This window comes from Prinia subflava, chromosome 2 (assembly GCF_021018805.1).
Source record: "Prinia subflava isolate CZ2003 ecotype Zambia chromosome 2, Cam_Psub_1.2, whole genome shotgun sequence".
NCBI classification, from domain to species: domain Eukaryota; kingdom Metazoa; phylum Chordata; class Aves; order Passeriformes; family Cisticolidae; genus Prinia; species Prinia subflava.
The window spans coordinates 74,198,204-74,218,977 of record NC_086248.1 but is presented as its reverse complement, the minus strand read 5'-3'; the positions used below and the strand labels follow the sequence as shown (position 1 = coordinate 74,218,977).

Genomic DNA, 20,774 nt, shown 5'->3' with positions numbered 1-20,774 from the left:
CCACTAATCCATAGATGCCAGCTGGATATTGTATCTGCAAACCCACCAAGTCCTGTGGTCCAAAAGATTCTCTCTGTGTGTTGCTATCAGTTTATCCAGTCCTCACCTTGGCAGTTTCACTGTAGAGATGCTGTGGGAGAACCTGATCCAGAACCTCCCAGCTACTAAGGTCAGGCTGACTGGCAGTGTAGATTCCTGCCAGGGTTCCCTGCTGTGATATTTGAAACATGGTGCTTGCTTCACAGCAATAAACCTTTCTGGGCTGTTCCTGTCCACCAGAGCACTCTGGTCAGTGTTTGCTGTCACCCTGTCTGTATCACCGTGTCTGCAATCTGTGACTGTGCTCAGACTTCTAATGCCTCAACAATTGAAGGAAAAGTGATCTGCAGAGCAGTTAAATAGAGCATTCTGTTGAACTACAGAAAATTTCATAGATACTTTCTGGTACTTTTGGTATTAAGCATCCTTGCTTTTTTCTCCTGCACTGAGCCTTTAAGGAAGACTGAAGATGCACTGCTATATTTGTAGTGCCCTGCCCTAGAAGTACTGTGAGAGCACTTCTGGGGACACAAACCCAGAAAATGTAGCAAACTGACACTGGAATAAAAACAGATGCTGTTCTTACTTCATATATTTTTGAGCTGCCTTATGGATTTCTTATTACCTACAGGTATTTTTTTCAGACACAATCCTGAGTTTCAATTCTAAAAAAACTAATGGTCTCTTCAAAAGAGATTTCTGATTAAAAGTATTGCTTTAAAGCAGACCTGGAGAAATATTGCTTCCACTAGGAAGCGTATGTGGGTGTTTGCTCTTGGTAACGCTAATAGAGGTCCCTGTTGCTCATTAGGTAATACTGCAATGGAGTAATTGGAAAATGGGATTTTGAATAATGTTTTAAAAATCTGATGTATAAACAGAAGGTGCATTGTATAGTTTAAGTGCGTCATACAATGCAAATAACTTCTGCTGAAATTTCTGAGTACAATTTGATACTCAGAAGAAGCTATGGAATAAGTGCATTTGAAACAGTAACAGGTTGCCACTTGTTATAAAAATTAATAGAAAAATCAGCTTACTAAAGCGAGGATGTGATTTAAATGTCAGGTTTAGCCAGTTATTTACTTGTATGATAAATATTTTCCCCAACAATTTAATTTCATTTCGCAGGATACATTCCACCTAGCATTTTAATGTTGCTGTATCTTTAAAATCATGGAGCAGGAATTGTATATCTGAATACATTCTGTGTAACTTAAATACATGTATGTTCCACCTAGCATTCACCAGCCTGACTTTAGTGTCTCTCTGTTACTGCCTAAACCAGGTGTACTCTGCAGTCTGTGAACATGAGTGACTTTCTGTTTTATCTCTGCAGATGATGTGCTGCATACCTTGACTGGAGCCATGTCCCTGTTGCGACGATGTAGAGTGAATGCTGCTCTGACCATACAGCTCTTCTCCCAGCTATTTCATTTTATCAACATGTGGCTTTTTAACAGATTAGTTACAGCCCCAGATTCAGGGTTATGTTCACATTACTGGGGAGCTATCGTTCGCCAACAGCTCGGCCACATTGAAGCCTGGGCGGAAAAACAAGGTTTAGAATTGGCTGCTGATTGCCACCTGAGCAGAATAGTACAGGTGAGTGTATTTGTGATTACACTTCTCACATCTTCATACATTCAAAGAGAGTATTTGCCTATGCTCTGTTCATAGAAAATAGCATGTGGACAGGTATAGCTTGTGTGAATCAATCCTGGAACATTGAGGTAGCGTTGAGTTAAAGACACAAAACATGTTTTCAATAACGTTAATGTTTAAGTTAAAAGTGAAATTAATAGTGAGCGTGGCTGTTACATTTCCATTTATAAGAGTGAGTTGTAACTATATGGAACAGAGGAAGAGTAGCTGAAAAATTGATATGCTTCATTTATGACAGATTTAGTATTAGTTCATCTTTTGGTACAGGAGATGTGTTTAGTGTTTGGAGGGCTGTTTATGTTGCTTCTGTTACAAATCTGTCTTCTTGCTTTCTCTTTTCCTATCTTTTATCTAAAGAACATTTAGACACAAGGCTTAAGGTTTTATTCTGGTTTGAATTTACCATCTGGGACTTTTTTCTCCCCTCCAGGCAACCACATTGCTTACCATGGACAAATACTCACATGCAGATGTTCCAAATATTAACAGTACTTGCTTTAAGCTGAATTCTCTGCAGCTACAAGCTCTGTTGCAGAATTATCACTGTGCTCCAGATGAACCACTCATCCCAACAGTAAGTGTCTTCTATCATTCATTGTGCAGTTTTAACATACCTGAGATGAAAAAACCATGGGCTGTGAATAGCTGTCTTATCTGTGGTGAATGTACTTGACTGACTCAAGCAGGGTGTTAACAAGAATCTCATATGCTGAGTTGGAAAGGAAGGTACCGTTCCATTTTGCACATCTTCAGAGAGGTGTCACTGCATCTTACACCATTTGTCATGAAATACAGAAAGGTGCTAGGAGAACAGAGCACCCCTAAAATTTGGTTCTTTGTGTAACCAGAAGGAACAAAGTTTGATAATTTGTAGAAATCAAAGGAAAGCATCAGAAAGACTACGCTCTTTGACGTGTAAAATGTAAATATCCGGGGATCTTGAATCCCTTCATACAAGCAGTGGTCAGATTGTCCTTTGATTAACATATTAATACCTGGAATTTGTATGTATTTATATGTATAATGTTGCTTTTGGGACTGTGTTTTTATCTTGATATTTAAGACAGTTGACTATTTTAAGTTTTATCCATGGCAAAATTCAAAAGACAACTGTGTTCCTTGCAGAATTGTAAAAAACACTCTTAAGGTAAACTTTGATAGTTAATGATCTCAAAAAAACAGCAGAGGAATGCATTGTCTACACAGTCCACCTTTTATTAACTTTGGATACATTTGTTTATTACGTCAGAAGCGCTAATACAACAGTCAAAAGATGTTGGGGGAATAGCAGGAAGGACTTGTAGCTTGGAGATGTTTTTATGTATTGGCTACCAAACTACAAAGTCTTTTGCTGAGGAACATAACCTATATTACCTGTCTACACATAGGTAGTATTATATAATAATAACAATAATAATCCATAGTTGCTTGGTTTATTATTATTAATAATATTATATTCAAAACATGCACTGCAAGTTTGGAAAATACTGAAGTAAAAATAAGAGCTTCACATTTGCTAATACAATTATCTATGGGATTTCATAAAACAAAGCAATTTAGTACTGACTGTGCATAGCAGAGCCAAAGAAGTTTTATATCTGGTAATTTATTTTTCAAATTTATTTTTCTTGCAATCTTAGCATCTTCTTAATGTAAGTTTTTTTAATGCAATGAAGTTATCCCTTTTTAGTAACAATGTCTTTCTGCCTTCTGTGCAGGAATTGATAGAGAATGTAGTAACTGTTGCAGAAAATACGGCTGATGAACTTGCTCGCAGCGATGGCCGAGAAGTCCAGCTGGAAGAGGATCCTGACTTACAGCTACCCTTTCTTTTACCAGAAGATGGCTATTCCTGTGATGTTGTCAGGAATGTTCCAACTGGTTTACAAGAATTTTTAGATCCACTCTGTCAAAGAGGTTAGTTCTTTAGTTGTTTTACAATGGTCTGTGTAGCAAACACAGAATGCAGAATATATTTTAGTTAAATGTAGCCACTTTTTCTTTGTGTATGATTCAGTCTTTTTATACTGTATTCTTCAAGTGCTTGCAAGCCAATAAATAATTGCTTTTGCAAGCCAATAAAATTAAGGCTTTTTTAATCTTACCCTTCCTCCCTGCCCCTTTCTTTCAGTTTCAAGTAAGCAGTGCTGAGTTAACTAGTGACTGCTGATTGTTTTGCCTTTGCTCCAAAACTTTTGATTTTTCAAATTAATGTGAATTGAATAGTTCATATAATTTTTTTTATTCATCAGCTGCTTCCATGTAACATTAAAAACCCCATGAGCTTAAAACAGTTCTTTCACTGTTGATCAGTGTAAGAACTTATGGTTTCAGCATTTGTAGTCCAACAGAATTTCAGATGACAAGTAGATGATAGATCTTGTGGTTGCATGAAATTGACTTAAACTTGCAAAAGTAAAGCAGGGGGTCTGTCTGAGCATTTGCAGTAAATGAACACATTATCATCTTTATTTGGTGCTACTCAATTTTATTGGAATGTCTTAATTTTCTGCTTAAAAGCAGTTGTTTAAAAAACTTGTATAGTAATGTCAAGGTAAATAGGAGGCTGTAGCAAAGGAGGCAATTGAAAAAGCAGACTCACTGTATGCTACAGTGAACCTTTGCAATTGTTGCTTCCAGCTTAGTTTATAGAAAAGCTATATTCTTGCATTTAAAAGAAAAGTGGGAAACAGACTGTTTTGAAAGTCTAGTGAGTAACAGAGGATGTAGTTTTGATACTAAAGGAGTCTAGTAGAATGAATTCTTTAATTAGTAAGTATAATTCTGTTGCCATACAAATGGCTGTATATTCATTATAAGTAAGGCTTTTTTAATGCATATGTTCAAAATTTTACTCCCTTAAATTATGCTGAGGGACTTTTTGGAGTGAAACAGTGTAAACTGAATTGCTGAAAAACAGTCTTTATGAGGAGGAGAATGTCATATATTTGGATGGAGTGACTAATAATTTCTGTGATGTGTGTTCTCATTGTCCCTAATTTAGGAGCAGATGTTGGATATTTCTGAATTGCTGTGGCTTCTTTTTCAAATAACAAAAAGTAAATCAAACTAAATACCTGTTAATTGCAGTGCTGCATTTAAACCCATAATGAATGCACACAAAGCTTCTCCTCTGCTAAATCTATACTGAGACTGGTTAGCTAGACCCTCGGCAAAGTAGATTTCTGTAGCACTATTTTAATCAGAGTTCTGGTAGTTTGAATTCAAAGAGATGATTGGTGTTTCACGTCTCTTCTAAATCTGGTTGGTAAAAGTAATATTTTGCCGCCCCGGACTTTCCTGTGAGCTTATAGTGTTTTTAAATAAGTATGTGTCTCAGAAGCAACAGCTATAGAAGTATAGGATTTTGTAGGTAATAGCATAAAATTACAGCAAAGCCTATAATGGCATCTGAGATACAAGGTTTCACACATAAATGAATATAAAAAGATGAATACTATTTTATTTTAATTAACCCCTTGAGAAAATACTATGACTATATTGATGTTACTTTTTTTTTTAGGTTTTTGCAGACTAACACCTCATCCACGGTCACCAGGCACATGGACAATATACTTTGAAGGGGCAGATTATGAAAGTCACCTGTCCCATGAGAATGCTGAGCTGGTAAGTATTGATTCAGTGAATTATTATCAACTGCAGTCTTGGCAAGGCATTCAGCTCTATGTGATCAGTTTTAGTCCTTATTAGGAAGTGTAGGCTTCATTGTTAAACATGTAATTCATCAGTGAGTTGGTGCATTTAAGGAACTGTTTGGAGATGTTTTAAGCCACTGTTTTTCTAGGCTGCAGCATGATTATAATTTTCACATAAGCAAACTTCAGCATATTCCCCCAATCTGAGAATAAACAGTGAAGAAACTTCTTCTAAACACAGGCAAAAATATATATGGACATAAATCTGTAAATACCCTAAGAATGGAACTGCAGTCTGCTTTTATTTATACATCGGCAGTCACCATCCAAATTATTTTTCTGCTTGTCTGTTTGAATATCAAAGTTACAGAACAGCTTGGTTTTGGAAAGATGGTGGCTTTACGTGAAATAATTTTTAGAGCAACTAAACAAAAATAGTGTCATATTTTAAATTAGTATTTTCAGCTTAAAAACTGCTTGCATTTCTAATACTAAATCAGAAAGTACTAATATTTTTTTTAATTACGCTCCTTGGCTTATATTTTTACTTGTCATGAGTCTTGGGGAGCTTGCAGTTACATTTCAGTGTGCATACAAGCTAATGTGCTCCAATTGACATCCTTCAGCTAATGAAGAGCATGATAACTTTCTGAGTTGAGGAACTGGCAACGTTGAAAGACATTAAAAAAAACCTTACTGAATATGTTTGGGGACTCTGGCTGTATTCAAGAGTATTTGGAAGTGAAATTTTTTTGGAACTTTATTTCAAAGCTTTAACTCTGCCTTTGAAATTAATTGGCTTCTTAATAATTCTGCAAAGATAATATCATCTTCTAGAAGCAGCACTAAAAATTGAGCTCTCTGTGTAGATCACCCTCACCTTTGTAATAGGAGCCTGTAGAGTCTCAACTTCAGTTTTTGTTGAAAGTTACTACAATTTCATAGACCTGTTACATTTTGATTTGTGGTTCATTAGTAATCTCTTCACTGAATTAAAGGAGAAACAATGAGTTTCAAAGTTTCAGCAGTGTAGTATAACACAGCTGTAGGACTTAATATAAATCCATATTAATTAAATGTTAGATATTCCACCTGTAGAATAGATACCAGATATATTATTTAGGATGTGAGACCTGCTGCTCTAACAAAGTAGTTTTGTTTGTAATGAAGTATTTTGCTTAGTTACTTTCCTAGCCTGGCAGTGAATATGAACTTCTGAATTTTTTCTTCTTTCCTCTTTGCTGTTTGATAGGCTCAGCCTTTGAGAAAAGAACCTGAAATTATCACTGTAACACTAAAAAAACAAAATGGAATGGGACTGAGCATTGTTGCTGCCAAGGTATGGAAGTCAGTTTGTTTAAGGCTTACTGAAAAAAAGCTTCTGTTTTTATCAGCCTTCTGTGGAAAATGATAATGGAAAAAGTCTATTTCCCTTGAGTTGGTTGTGCACATTCTGTTGATCAAGCTGTTGTTCTCATTGAAGAATGTTTCTGTAAAATACACAGATGTGGACAATGCAAATGCATAATATGCATGTAGTTATTATGACATTTCAATTCAAACCTCTGCTACAGATCTATTAAGTTTTTTCAGAGCCAAAAATTAGCAGTGTTATTAAACAGAATTAATAAACGGGTGTATTTGGCACTTCTGCTGAAAGTAAAGAAGACAAAGAATCTGTGTGTGGGTTAATTGATGAATAAACAAAACAAATGTATATGTTAAAGTTTGAATACTTTCTGCCATGAAGACACCACCTTGTCTTTTGCACAGTGTAGAGGTGCAAGAATGGCTTCAGTTTTGTTTCTTTACAGTAAAGACTTACAGCGTAATACCCAAAATTGAGTGTACGCTGTAGCTAGTAGCACTACGTAGTAATGTATAGAATGCACATACAGCTCCAGCCACCAGATGGAAGACTCCACTAGTTGGTTGGTTTTGCTTTATTAACTGAATCAAGTAGCAGACATAATCCTTTGAGTTTAAAACTTGTGTAGAAATTATGCAACAGTGATACTCAAAAGTCTGTGTTGTGATTGTGTGGTGTACTATGGATGGAACAAGTCTTTCCCAACGTCCCTTCACTGTGTAGTACGTGAAACTTCAGAATACTGTGATACTCCTTGGCACTCAGTGCATGAGCTGAAAACATGATTAAGTTACCTCACATAGTTAATTGCTTCTAAACAGCACTGTTTGGGTTTTTTTGGGTTTTTTTTACAATCTTCCCTCATTTCTTAGTCTGTTCTTGAAATGGTAATCTTGCGTGGTATCAGCTTTTAAGATTTCTGACCTCTATAAAGGAATACCTGATGTCAGGTGTATAGTGCTAAACAATCAGCAATTACTGAGGAAACAGTTCAGTATCTGAAAAATGTAACTCAATATTCTGCTCTGATTTTAGTGGAGTGGATTAATAATTTGAGAAGCAAATAATTGATTTTGATACTGGATTAAATATGTATCAGATTTGTGATTGCCATCTGCATTTCTGTTGAATGTTTCAAAATATGCCATGGAAGTAATTTTTTTTTCACTTTACTCTGTGCAATCTAATTTTTCATCTATAGTGAAGCAGCATATTACAGGGGGAAAAGTTTCCTTTTTCTTTGGAGCTGGCTGGCTTCTAGATGTTGATTTAACAACTGACATTTAGCTTCCATTAGCAGTATGTAACAGTGCTACTGGTCAGTGCATAAACTTGATATGAAAGGTTTTTACAAGTTATTTAATACATTCCATGATCAGTCATGGAAGGAACAGTTTTCATCTGCACAGTTGCAGAAACACTGGTTCAGACAGTCATATTTCAACTTACTGCTGTGTGCTGCCCTAATATCGGAATCCTGATATAAAAACAGTTGTGGTTTAAATCTTGGTCTGAAATAATCAAGAAACAGATTGTTTTAGTTTTGGTTTATGTGCAATAGAAACTTCTACTTAATTTGAAGTCATCAGAATGTTCATTGGATAGAAATTATAGTATTCATTGTTTGAAACAAGTTGCTGTAGTAGTTAAGTAGGATTATTTTCAAGAGGTTCAAAATTGCTTACTGTGAGTAATTATCAGCATGGTTTTCCTGTAGCAGGCTTCATTAAAAAAGAGAGTAAAGAAGAATACAAAGAATACAAAAGTGTTAATTTTCTCAATCTGGTGAGAGCAGAACAGCTTAGAGAATTGAGTGAGTGTGACTGAAAAGGTAGTAAGGGTTGGTGTATTTTTATTTTGTATTCTTTATATTGTTGATATTTACTAGCATTTTTTTCTACAGTGTCTCAAGTAGTATATCTTCTAGCAGCATAAAAGTTAAAATTCCTATTTTTAACTTTGAAAATGCAGGAAGAAATCCAATAGACTATTTTTTTACAATTTTCTAAACATGAACTAGATGGAATACCTGAAATGAGAGGGAGAGGCAAGTATGAGAATAGATTCAGATTTTTCTAAACTCTCTGATAGTAAAAGGGTGGCTGTTAAGTGCTCAGAAATTTGAAGAAATGAAAGCTCATACTTTCAGAAATTCCCAGTTGCTGCTGTCCTCTACAGCAGCCCAGTTTGATGGCTGACTCCGTTGTGTTTATTGAACTGTTGGTTTCTACAGTGCTTTGAAAGGGCTGTAGCAGTAGAAGATGCAGCTGGTCAACAGGCCCTGCTCTAACCAGTGAAGGACAACTCTGAATCTGTTTAGCTTTTGTTAGGAAAACAGTTCTTTTCCTGTGAGGTCACAAAATACTTGTTTTCAGTAACGTGTTGAGAGGATACTTTTGCATGTCAGGGCTGATCTGCCTTTCTTGTTACGAGGCTTCTCAAACTTGTCACAGGCTTTGGATGAAGTTTGTTGATGTGCAGCTTGATGATATTGTAGAAGTGGACAAAATGGGCAGATTCTCAGGAGATCATAAAGAAAAACAATACCAATGGACTGCTTTTCTTCCTTCTACCCATTGCAAAAAAATGTGTGCTTTCCTTGTAAATCTGTGCTCATCTCTGAGGAAACATCTAATAAACTTGTAATCTAATAATTCTTTGAATTTTTATTAGTTTTGTGGCTTTATTAGCTTAAAGTCTGTGCCAGTTTAGGGTTTCTAATGATGAAATCAGAAATCATACCTTATATAATACCTTTACACCAAATGCTCCTTATTATCAAGTGATTGTTACACATTCTTTTCTGCAATCAAAAACAGGGATTGAAGCAAAGGTTGTACAAGCAGAGAAGAGATGCAACTTGCATTGAAATGCTGTGGACTTGATTATTCTTATGATAGAAGTATCACCTTAGGATACTAGGTGATTGCAAACATCTGTACATTAATGTAATTAAAACCAAAACAAAACCTGAAGAAGTGAGTCAAGGAGTGCATTAAGGTATTAGGTCCCTGAGGAATCTGTATTGGATCCTCTTCCCACCTAGAGATAGGTAAAATGTTCAAGTGCATTACTTCTTTCACTTTCTAATCACAGCTACTCATATTTTATTTAATTAGAAGTTTTAAAGGCCTGCCAGGAGTGCCAGAGAGAGCAGAAATTCAGTGCATCACCTAAGTCACCTCACTTGGGTGTCCAGTGAGGCAGGACAGCCCCTCTGAGCAAACATGTACTAAGTGCATATGCTATATGCAAACATAGCAGAGAAAACAAGTTTACTTATGAAGCAGCTGTTAGCTTCCAGAGCAGTGTAAACAGTGTTGTGCTTGTTTGGGTTTTGTTTTGTTTTTTTATAAAATGGGAAAATACCTAACAGCAATTCTTAAACTGAATGCTTTAAACCAATTTTTATTTTTAGTTAAAATTAAACTGTATAGCTTCATATGTGATCCAGAAGAATAACTTCTTGTTCTGCCCTTTGGTAGATATTGCATGTTTTCTTACAGTAATACTCGGCAGCTTTATTAGCAATAGCTTTTGTAATAGGTGTATGGAAATTTAGTTGGTAGGAGTGGTCGGGCATAGGGAACGGGGAACAGCGTTGCTTTTTGAGGTTGTGTGCAGATTTTGGTTGCTCTAACCCTGAAAGATGTTTTGATGTTAAAAGCTGCCAGACTCCCAACCACATTGTGGTTAAGTTTTTATGAAATCCAGATGATTTGGAAGCTGCGTGTGCATGCGGTTTACTTTAAAAATATATCACTTTTTTGGGGGCTTTCGCATGTGACTTTTTAGCCATCTGTGGGCCAGCACATTACTTCCTGTTTAATTTGGAGGTTTTTTGTCTTTAGTACAAAAGGGCTCCCTTTCTGTTTTTTCTAGCAGTTTTCAGAGTTTAATAAAGCCTCTAAAGTAAATGGAAGTCAGAACAGCATAACTGATTACGTAAGAGTCTGAATATTGTATTGGTTATAGCTGGTGTTGATAAATGCTACACTGTGTCATAGCATCGAGCTCCCAGTTATCTTGATGGGTATCTTGGAAAATCCAGCAGACTAGAGCTGGTGGTTGCTGTTGAGGGCTGGAAGAGAAGTGGAGAATTGTTTTTTTTCTTTCAAGGATCTGTAGTCCCGGAGATCAAAATGTGGTTTTCTGTTGTTGGAAGAACAGAATCCATGGTAAGTCCGTTCAGGTTTCTGTTGGGACTGTTTTTCTCTGAAGTTTTACTATCCCTGTACTTTTTCCTGCTCTCTTGCCTGTTTAAACCTGCCAGTAGTTATTTGTTCGTGTAGCAACTATGTAATACAGCATGCAGTTAAATATAGTCAGATGTTAGTGGCTAACTTTCTAAAATCTAGAAAGAAAAAACTAATTTTTTTAGCTTGTTCTTCATATGTACTTCTGAAATTTGTGGAAGTGACTATTAATATTTAAAGTTTCAGGTGTGATAACTACTGTTTTACTGTGCCAGAGCATGAATAGCATGACCTGTGATCTGTTTACTTGTCATATTAGTTGGCTTTAATCCAGGTTCCTCTAAAAGTCTGTTTTCCTCTTATAAAATCTCAGTAGAATAATGGAAATTGATGTCCCAAACAGTGTAAGATTTTTAATACTCTAGAGCCTTCTGAAAAGACCAGAACATGCAAATTTGTTGCAGTTAGGGTGTCTTATGATTCAACTCGTTCACAGAGGAGAGGCATTTAAATTCTGTTTAAGTTACTACTGCACGAAAGAAAGGGTTCCCATGTTCTGCAGGAACAATAGATCAAGTTTTGTTGTTAAATCTTTGCATGCTGGTTATACTCATTAGTGTATTGTGATTTGGTTCTGAAAAGTATGGCACACTTCAACTTCTTGTGCAGTCACCTATTAGTAGTATAAACAGTAAAAGTTACTTTAAAATATGTATAAGGACCTTAAAATACATATGTTTATGGCCCCACTGGCACATAAAACAGTGTATTTTCTGGCATTTTTAACAGGTAGTCAGACTAAGTAGTGCTTACTGAAATAGTATGAGAGGTGATAAGGTGTTTCTTTTTTTAATAGAAGCATTTTAAACATGAGTATGACAGTTCAGCAGTAAAATACTCTAGGGAACAGGCTTACTGTTCTGAAAATAAATAAAATAAAATAAATAACATCTTTCCCATAAATAATTCGCATTATTTGGCAACCTTGTTTGTTCTTAAGGATAAGTTAAATGATTCTAAGTTTCATTCATTTCTAAACCATTTTTTGTCATTTTATATTTAGCAGTCGGTTCGAGATGTTAAATTTAAGGAGGGTTTGAGACTACAGCAATGTCAATTTTCATGTAAAATTTTTCTGAAGGTTTTTTTCTGCAAATATCTTGTAGGAGATCATGTAGAAGGAGCAGGTTTAAACATTCATTTAATTATTTTTCCCAAAATCTAAAATTATGCTTTTAGTTAATTATACTGACAGCAGTATACAAATGTGGATCTCTGTAACCTGTGTTTGCAAGTATAGACAGTTGACAGGATTTTTTTTTCTTTGTTAGCTTTTTACATGTGTTCTAGTCTTAAGATTTCAGATACCTCAGTATTTGAAGTCTTCTGTTGACTGTGTTTTCTAAATATTTAAGGAAATTTTCTGGCAGCATGAAATTTTCTGGCAGCATTCATGCTTTCCTCCCAGCATGAATTAATTGAAATGTTTCAGTAATAAGATTTAAAAATGTTTTGTGGAGGAGTTTTTTGTTGATTTCAGGGTTTTTTGGTTTTGTTTTTTTTTAGTGTTCGATACTAATTCACCTCAATGGTCTAAACTGCTGGTGTTGCCTTAAACAGGCTTCTTAGGGAAAATACAGGATGTAATTCTCATTTCCAGAACAGATTTCTCAGTCTCACATAAATAAAATAGTATATAGGTTACCAGTTTAGTCTTCATCATGAGCAGATAAGTAGCTGTGTGTTAGCAATTTGCCTGGTTTTTGTTGATTCCTAACTTCCAGCAGAGTTTTTGCTTAAATTTTGGTGCCCTGTAGATGTATAAAATTTTGTTAATACTTTTATGTGCTGTGTAAAATGTGAAGGTTACACCATCACAGTGTGATTATTCTTCTCAGTAGCTGTGAGATCTCAGCTCTGCTCAAGAGGAGTGGGTTTTGTCTTAACTATTCGCACGTATTTAGATTGATACTGCAAATAGGTGACCCAGACATGATCACCTTAGGCCTTCTGAAAGAAACTGAGTTTTAAAATTCATGTACCATTTCCTCATTGCACTAATACCCTGTATATGCAGGCACCTCTTAGCATGCTTGCTAAAATTGTGGTGCACATACTCTGTAGATAGAATACCTGTACCAGACTTCGTTAAATTCTGGCATTCTAGTAAGTTGGAAAATTCTGTTTAGATACATGTTAAGACAGCAAAATTATTACTATTATTATTGTTGTTGTTGTTATTATTATTATTATTATTATACTTCTATTAATGACAAAGCTTTTTGGAACTTAATAAATTCTGTGTTGACTTTTTACCATATGAGTAACAGTTCGAATAGAAATTTAGGTACTCAATAGTATGTTTTAGTGTACACACTGATCCTGCATTACGTTGTATCCATCTGAAATTGCAGAGCCTGCAGTATGTGGAAGTTAATGCTTCGGATTTTGGGGTTGTAATTTATCCTTAGCTGTAGAAGCAAGTGCCGTTTTTTGAAAAAGTGCAGAGATACAGGGTGGGGTTTTTTTCCAAAATAAATTGTCCAGCATGGCTTGCCTGTGAAGCTCAATGCAGCCATAATTAAGCTGAAACATAAGATCAGAATTAACTTACCAAGGAAGAGCATCACAGAACCTGCAGTAGAACTTGTAGGTTTGTACGTAACTCTGAGTAACCCTTGGTGTGTCAGTGCTCATGGAGTATTTGTAGCAAATGCACGTTAAAAGTTAACCCCTGTCTGGTGAAATAGACCTCAAACAATGTATTTTCCTTGAGCTCAGTGAGTAAGACACTTTTCATCTATTTTTCACCTACATTATTTTTACTTTTAACCCAATAACTGATCACCCAAGGTCCACAATGCAGACCTTTTCAGCCAATTAGAAAAAAACACCCAAAACCAAGAAGGTGAGGAAGAAGGACTTAGCCAATGCCTTAAATCCTCCATCTTGCCCCAGATATATTGCTGTATACTAAAACCTTAAATCCTAAGTTTTTCACCCTGTGAGATCACACATTTCTATTCAAACTACACATTCACAATCCCAGTGCTATCACTCAACTTTGGAAGCCCGTTCCAGGGCCTCAGGTCAAATGTAGTGCTCTCTTGGGGGTCAGTGCCTTTCGGCAGAGAAAGCCTAAAATTCTCAGCAGCCAGAGTTCCAACAGCAGAGTATGTGAAAGGGGAAAGCAGAAGTATGTTGTATATAGAGCATGGGTCAGTTTTAAAATTCTTTTTAAGTTAGGGTACAACATGACTCAGTGCAGCTGTAGCCACAGCTAAAAGATCAGTTTTTGATACAGTAGGCTGGTTCACCTCATTTATATTTGAAAAGTATTATCTCTAATGATGACGGATTTCCAAAGTGTCTGCATTGGACTTGAGGCAACATAAGCCTTGGCTTTCTCTGACAAGAGTGGGCTTTTTCTATTTTCAGGTCCAGAAATTTTGCCCTTGCTAGAGGCAGGACCAGTAGCTACAGAGTTGGCCTTTCTCCTGCCTCTGGGCCCACAGCAAATAGTTCAGTGAGTCTTAGACTTAGTAGGTTTGGTACCTAAAGTAGATAAAATTTATACTTATCCATACACAACCTAAAGAACGCATGCAGCTTTATGGATGTGTGTTTTGGATGGTCAAAAACCTTTGCTTTTGCCTCCTAGAGAGTGAATTTGTAAACTTGCTGCATAGTTTAGTAAACTATTATTTTTAAAAATGCTTACAAGATTGGGTTATTTAATTGCTTCTAGACTAATTACTTGCCAGGGCAGTCAGACTGAGACTTGATTCTGTTCCATAAACTTGATTTTGAGGGTGTTAATTACAACTTGCAGAGATCTTGTGTGTAAGCTTAGGAATCTGGAATCAGGAATTAGCCTTGATAAAAATCAGTCAAATCTACTCTGGGTGTAGGCAGATAAAAGATTTCAGGCTGGTATCAGGCTTGATAAGCTACATTTCTATGCTATTTTCTTTACACGTTTTATTTGCAGTTGATTCATTCTGTATTAAACTGTTTAATTTTTATAAAATACCACGGAAGCTTAACTGACTTGGGAAAACTGTCAGCTGTAAAGCATTATGAGACAGCCAAGATACCTTTATTAAGGTGTATTTGTGTATGTGTGCACACATATATGTAATACCTACATTATTAAAATAAAATCTTATTTAATAGTTGCATAAATATGAAAAATCCAAGAAAATCTTGAAAATTACTTATTTTAAAAGATCTGTGATTATGTGAACTACTGGAGTGTCTTGACATGTAGTCTTGGTATTTGAAGCTACTTAAATTGGAGTATTACTTGAAAAGGCTGGTGACTGTATGACACTTTTGTAGATTCAAAGTATAATTGGAGAGTGAGGATACTTTCAATTCAGAACTACTTTTTTGTTTTACTGTTTATGTGAAATGTGAAACCATTTGCACATATATATACTTAAGACACAAATGTACATTTCTATATTGAAAGATCATTAGGAAGACACTCTGACATTCCATGGAAATGAAAGCTGGCTTTTAATACATCTAACATTTAAAAAAAAATGTTATTGAAGGGTATGTTTTTAGTCAGGCGTGATTTTGGCAGTCTTCATTGGAAGCCGTTCATTGCTCCAGTTTTATAGGAGTGATAAACAAAGTAGATAAAGCTCAACGGGTGTGGGCAAAAGAGGCTTCGGAGCAAGTAATGACAAGACCTTCTTGTTAATTGTCTGGAGCAGCACCGGTTTGGTTAGCTGCAGATCTGCTCTGCAGATGCATAGTTGTTCCTTAATTACATCATACAATTCCACTGTTATTTTTAACAACTGGAAAAGTGTTTTATAATAGTTTTTGTAGTTCTAGTTCTCATTATAGCTATTGAAATCCAGGTCATTTCACAGGTCTCCTAAAACTGCAGGAATATTTCTAACCTCACAGAAAGTACAGCTGCTTTGGGATCCGCCTGTGCTGGGTGGGGCACGATGCGTGGGGATGGGAGTAGTTTCAATTGTTAGGAGATCAACACCTGGTCAACCAACCAACAGATGGACCTTCACTCCCTCTCGTTCTTTAGACTGGAATACTGGTGGAGCTGTGTGGTGTCTCAGCACCTCCAAGCCATCATTCTGAAGGTGGCAGGTTCCCATGAGCATGTCACAGGATGGGTGGCTCACCTGGGAATGAAGCTGCACGGTTACTCTCACAAGAAGGAGCTGGCTGTTGTTTTCACCATGCCTTTACGGCTGCTTGTCCTGGCAAATACCAAATGGGAAGGAGGAGCAAGCAGAATTTCTTCTGCCTGCTTTTAGTGCTTCTGTGGTGACTCACCAGCTGTGGTGCTGCCTTTAAGAAGTCTGTCAGATATTCCTGTTATTCAAACTGTGACTTTTCTATACAGTTGCACTATGTGGTGTGTTCTGATTTTATGGCCGGTGAAATGTATGTGAGCCAGAGTTTCCTGTATCTGTTACTGACAAGGAAGTTTTATAAAACTCATCTGGTGACACAGCAACAGTAGCAATAAAATCTGTTCTCTTTAACTACTCTCATTAAATCTGTCATGTTTATTAATTTGTTACTGTGGTACTTTTGTACATACTCAGTTTTACATCCTCCTGATGTAGGACTAGCAGTTTCTTTTTGTAGATCACTGTAGTTTATCTTGTTCTTTTCTTCATTGGTCTGAATACCCTATAGAAGTAACTGTCATGGCGTGTTTTGGCTGGGTGTTTTTTAATGCTGCCTCTTTTATTTCTACAGTTTTCATAGTGGTATTTTTAAGCAAATGCAATATTTTGGGCAATGTTAATGCTTTTAGAGCAAGGAGGAGCTTGCAAAATAATGCTAATTATGCAAACAGTTATGGGCTACTGTACTGATATGTTGTAAGTGGATGTGATGGAAAAGGACTTATTAGACTATCTCAAAAACTGAGGTTAGACTACGTTATCCAGCTTGGTCCTTTGGCTTCTTCAATGTGAGAGGATTTTTGTAGTTAAGGAGCAAATTGTACCAGGCTTGAAAGGGGCAAATACCCTTTTGGACAACAGGTATGAAATCTTTGTGTAGTGTTGTCTCAGCTGAGCTTTTTTTTTTTTTATGCATTCAATCAACTTGGCTCTGTTGTATCAAATTAGTTTTCCTTCCATTTGTAGGAATTTTTTTTTTGAGATTGAAGTTTGTATGACTTGAAGAATGAAAATCCTATGAACAAACATAATATTGGAAGGAGGTTGTGTATTTTCTTCACCTCTCAGGTTCTGTTTTAGTGAGGTACTGGGTGGTTAGTTGTTTGTTCCCCTGCCCTGTGTCAGTGCCATCTTAAATACAATGTATCAGCATTCTAGAGGCTGAAGTTGTGCCAACCAGAGGTGCCAAAATTTGCTCTTTAGCTGCTGTGAATTGCAATCATTGCGTGAGTTCTCAGAACTCTTCCAATCTTTCAGGCCCCACAGAAAAGCAATTCAGTTAATTTATTTGTTTGTTTATTCAATAAATTCTTTACTGAATTCCTTTATGAAAGGTGATATGTCCTGGGATCTACTTCAGGTTTCTCAGTTGTGCTACTGTTATCTAGAAGACAATTATAAGTGAAAGTTTACAGAGTCTTTGTTACGTCGTAATTTTCCAAATATGAGTACTTAACAAGCACTTTTCCTGAATTAGTTGAGAAGAATATATGTATGTCCATGTATAAGAGCACATTTGTCAGTATATACCAATGTTATTTATAAGTGTTAAAAAAAAAGTTATCTTTCAGATGAGATTTTAATGTTGGCTTTAATTGTTGGATTTTACTGGATTTTTAGCTCCAGTCTGTCTGAATTCATTAATCTCCAAGAGAAATAGTAATTCTTTAAAAAAAAGGAATGGAAGCTCTTGGTGCAATTCCAGCTGGTTAGCTGTTCTCTACTCCACAGTCTTTGGTTGTATTTTCAGGTGAAGTTAGGTGTGTGTGGGCTCAGCAACTCATGGCCTATGAACAGTACTGATGGGAAACTCAACAATCATCATCATCATCATCCCCTAAATGCCTGATAAACCCTCTTGGTGTTTTATTTCCTTGCTTTTTATTTTCCTTTGTTTGTTGGTTTTTTTGGGCTTTTGGGTTTTTTTTGGTTTTTTTTAATAGCCTTAGGTTGTAATTTTAGACTCCATCTTGTAAGATTTTTCTAAACGTGTTTTTGTTCTGCGATAAGAACTATTTCAAACTAGCCTGCCTCATAACAAATAAAGCTACTCCTCTTTTCTAAAAGCTTCCCTGTCTTCCTTCAGTCCCACTTTAAATATTGTCAAACCCTGTATGGGACCACACAGGTGAAATAAAGGTAGATCTAAGAAAAATAGAACTCCTGGTGAGTTTTAATCTCTGGATTTGTTGGTAGTGTTTTGTAACTCAGTTTTTCATTTATCCTCTTGACTTGTAGCTCCTTTTATTCTAGCTCTCAGTAAGGGAGGACTCCTTGTTTATTTAGTTTTTACAGGTTGTTGGGTCATTTAAACATTTTCCCATACATCCTTTTCTTCATTTAGATTTAGCATAAAGACCCAAGTTACCACTTTTGTATGCAGAAGTGTCCTGTGTTTATTTTTACCTCCCTAGGACTAGAAAATATTTTAAAATTCCAGTTATTTAGATTCCAGTTAAATGGAAAAGTTGTCCTTTGTCATAGAATTCCAACCTGTAAAACACAGTAAATTAAGGATTAATTATTCTCATACTCTAAACTCCGAGTGCACGACAAACTTGCAAATGCAGTGTGTTAACATCTTTCAACTTGTGCTGCTTTAAAACATTTAATTACTTCTTAAGATAAGTGTGAGATGATTAAAAAAAATTTATACAGGTATTGCATCTCATGCAAATGTGTGGCTTCATCTTGGTTACTGGATCTAATAGCTTGCCTCAGTTTCCCCCTTGTGTTGGCTTTGTGCCATCTTAAAGATGAATAAGCCCAATCATGGAGAAGATTATTTTCAAGAATCTTCTCATGTTTTGCCTCAGAGACCTAATAAAGCTTTCTGCAATAAAACAGGGGAGGAACATGACATTTTTATCCCATTGTGCAATTACGTGAGTAAAAGTGCATTGTGATTTTTAGCCGGATGCATTTTCACCAGTTCTACGTGAGTCATTCATCTCCATGGCTAAAGTTAGGATTTTTTTTTTTTTTTTTTTTGCATTTAGAGGGGGAATGGGTGTGACCTGGCAAAATTGGGAAGTGTCTTTTCAGTGTGTTTGTCATGCAGGCATTCAAAAGATTAAAATGAAGACATTTTCCACTGTGTAGTTTACTTCTCTGTGTGGGAACCTGCATGTACGTGGGTGTTTGTTTTGTAATTGTTTTGGGGCTCAGCTCCCACTAGAATACAGTTGTTTTGCAAACACTGCATAGAGCTGCTTGAAAAGTCAATAGGTGAGCTATAGTAGGATTCAGGAATTTCAGATGGTTTAAGTTGTTAGGTTGAAAATAACATTCACCAAATAATGCAATCAAACCTCCCTTAATGATCTAGGCCCCTCCTAGCAACCTCCTTTCCTGCACTGTTTGAACAGTCATGACATGCTATAAACAATTTAGGGAAGCTGATTAGGTTGAAAACAAAGCTTGTATTTGGGAGGAGGGGAGCTGGAGACGGGGATCAGCTGAGCCTCCAGCCAGGTCTGTCATGGGACCTGCCACAACACAGTAGTGCCTGCACAGCTCCAAGTGTGAGACAACATGGGAGCAGACCGGTGGGTTTCTTCCTGACACTCTGTGTAAGTGCACTACTACTGTCACTGTAATTAATTTATTAATATAGGATTTTAAAAATCCTGAAATGTGTGAATAATGCTTCACTGCTGGCCTCCAAACTAGTTCTGCTTTGTGCACTTTATTTGTGCATAATGGTTTTTGTGTACTGATTATTTAACTGAATTGTAAAAGTACAGAATGGAGATGTTTCTCATATTGAAGCTTAGGTCTGAGGTACTTCAGGTATCGGCATTTTTAAATACCTTGTTGCCTTCTTCAGTCCCCAGTTCACTATTTGTTGAATTCTGTTCAGCTAATACCTTCCTTATAGAACTTTTTTCCCCTAGGGTTCTGTTTTGGCTATGCATTGTAAAAGTAGATATCATTTACAGGTCTTCAGAGTAGTGTTATAGTCAGTTCAGGAATATTGTCACCCAGGTGAACTGAAGTAGCAGTAGTAGTTTAGTGGGGTTTTTTCCTTAAATTATTACTTAAAAGGGGAGGATTTTCCAAATTTTTCCTCCGAAATGTATCTTTTACTTTCTGCAAAGATTGCGGAAAAAAGTTGCATCGAGTGTGGAAGAAAATGGGTAGATTGATAGCCCTAGAGAGAATGGTACAGTGGATGAGGCTTTTTAAAATACAGAATATCTTAGATTTTTTTTTAAAAATACTTTAAAAGGTTTTTGAGATTTTGTATTTGGTTATGTATATTTGAGGAAATATGCTGTAGGTTTCAGTATGTTGATCTCAGGGAAGGGGAATAAGCCATCCCTTTTGCTTACTGCATTCTTGTTTTCCACAGTCATCTGACTCCTTTACAGTTGTGTTCTTCTGTTTGGACTAAAAGCCATATGGATACACATGCTTCTGATATTAAGGATTGGAGAAAATTAAGTGAAGTGAAAAGAAGATTTATCATATTTTTGTTACTGATACACACATGCTATTGCTCTGTTTTATTTGTGGGAGAATAGTTTTAATTATGTTGACCTTCACATTCCTGTGAAAGAAAAACAGTTTAGTAAGTAGTTCACAAAGAAATCTGTTTTATTTTAAAGTCAGTAAATAAAAACAGGAAAACCCATGTGTCATGTATAAGAATTTTATTCACTTTGGAACTGAG

General features: G+C 36.1%; 1 protein-coding gene across 19 annotated transcripts in view; it reads left to right on the top strand.

Annotated features, from left to right (window-relative positions):
• Positions 1–20,774, top strand: part of AFDN (afadin, adherens junction formation factor) — a 116,208-nt gene that overhangs the window by 68,225 nt on the left and 27,209 nt on the right. For all 19 annotated transcript variants that reach the window (XM_063390595.1, XM_063390584.1, XM_063390592.1 and 16 more), the window contains 5 exons: positions 1,379–1,644; positions 2,135–2,278; positions 3,423–3,621; positions 5,228–5,331; positions 6,613–6,699. In XM_063390595.1, the coding sequence (XP_063246665.1) occupies positions 1,379–1,644; positions 2,135–2,278; positions 3,423–3,621; positions 5,228–5,331; positions 6,613–6,699 (800 nt within the window). The remainder of the gene's footprint in view (positions 1–1,378; positions 1,645–2,134; positions 2,279–3,422; positions 3,622–5,227; positions 5,332–6,612; positions 6,700–20,774) is intronic.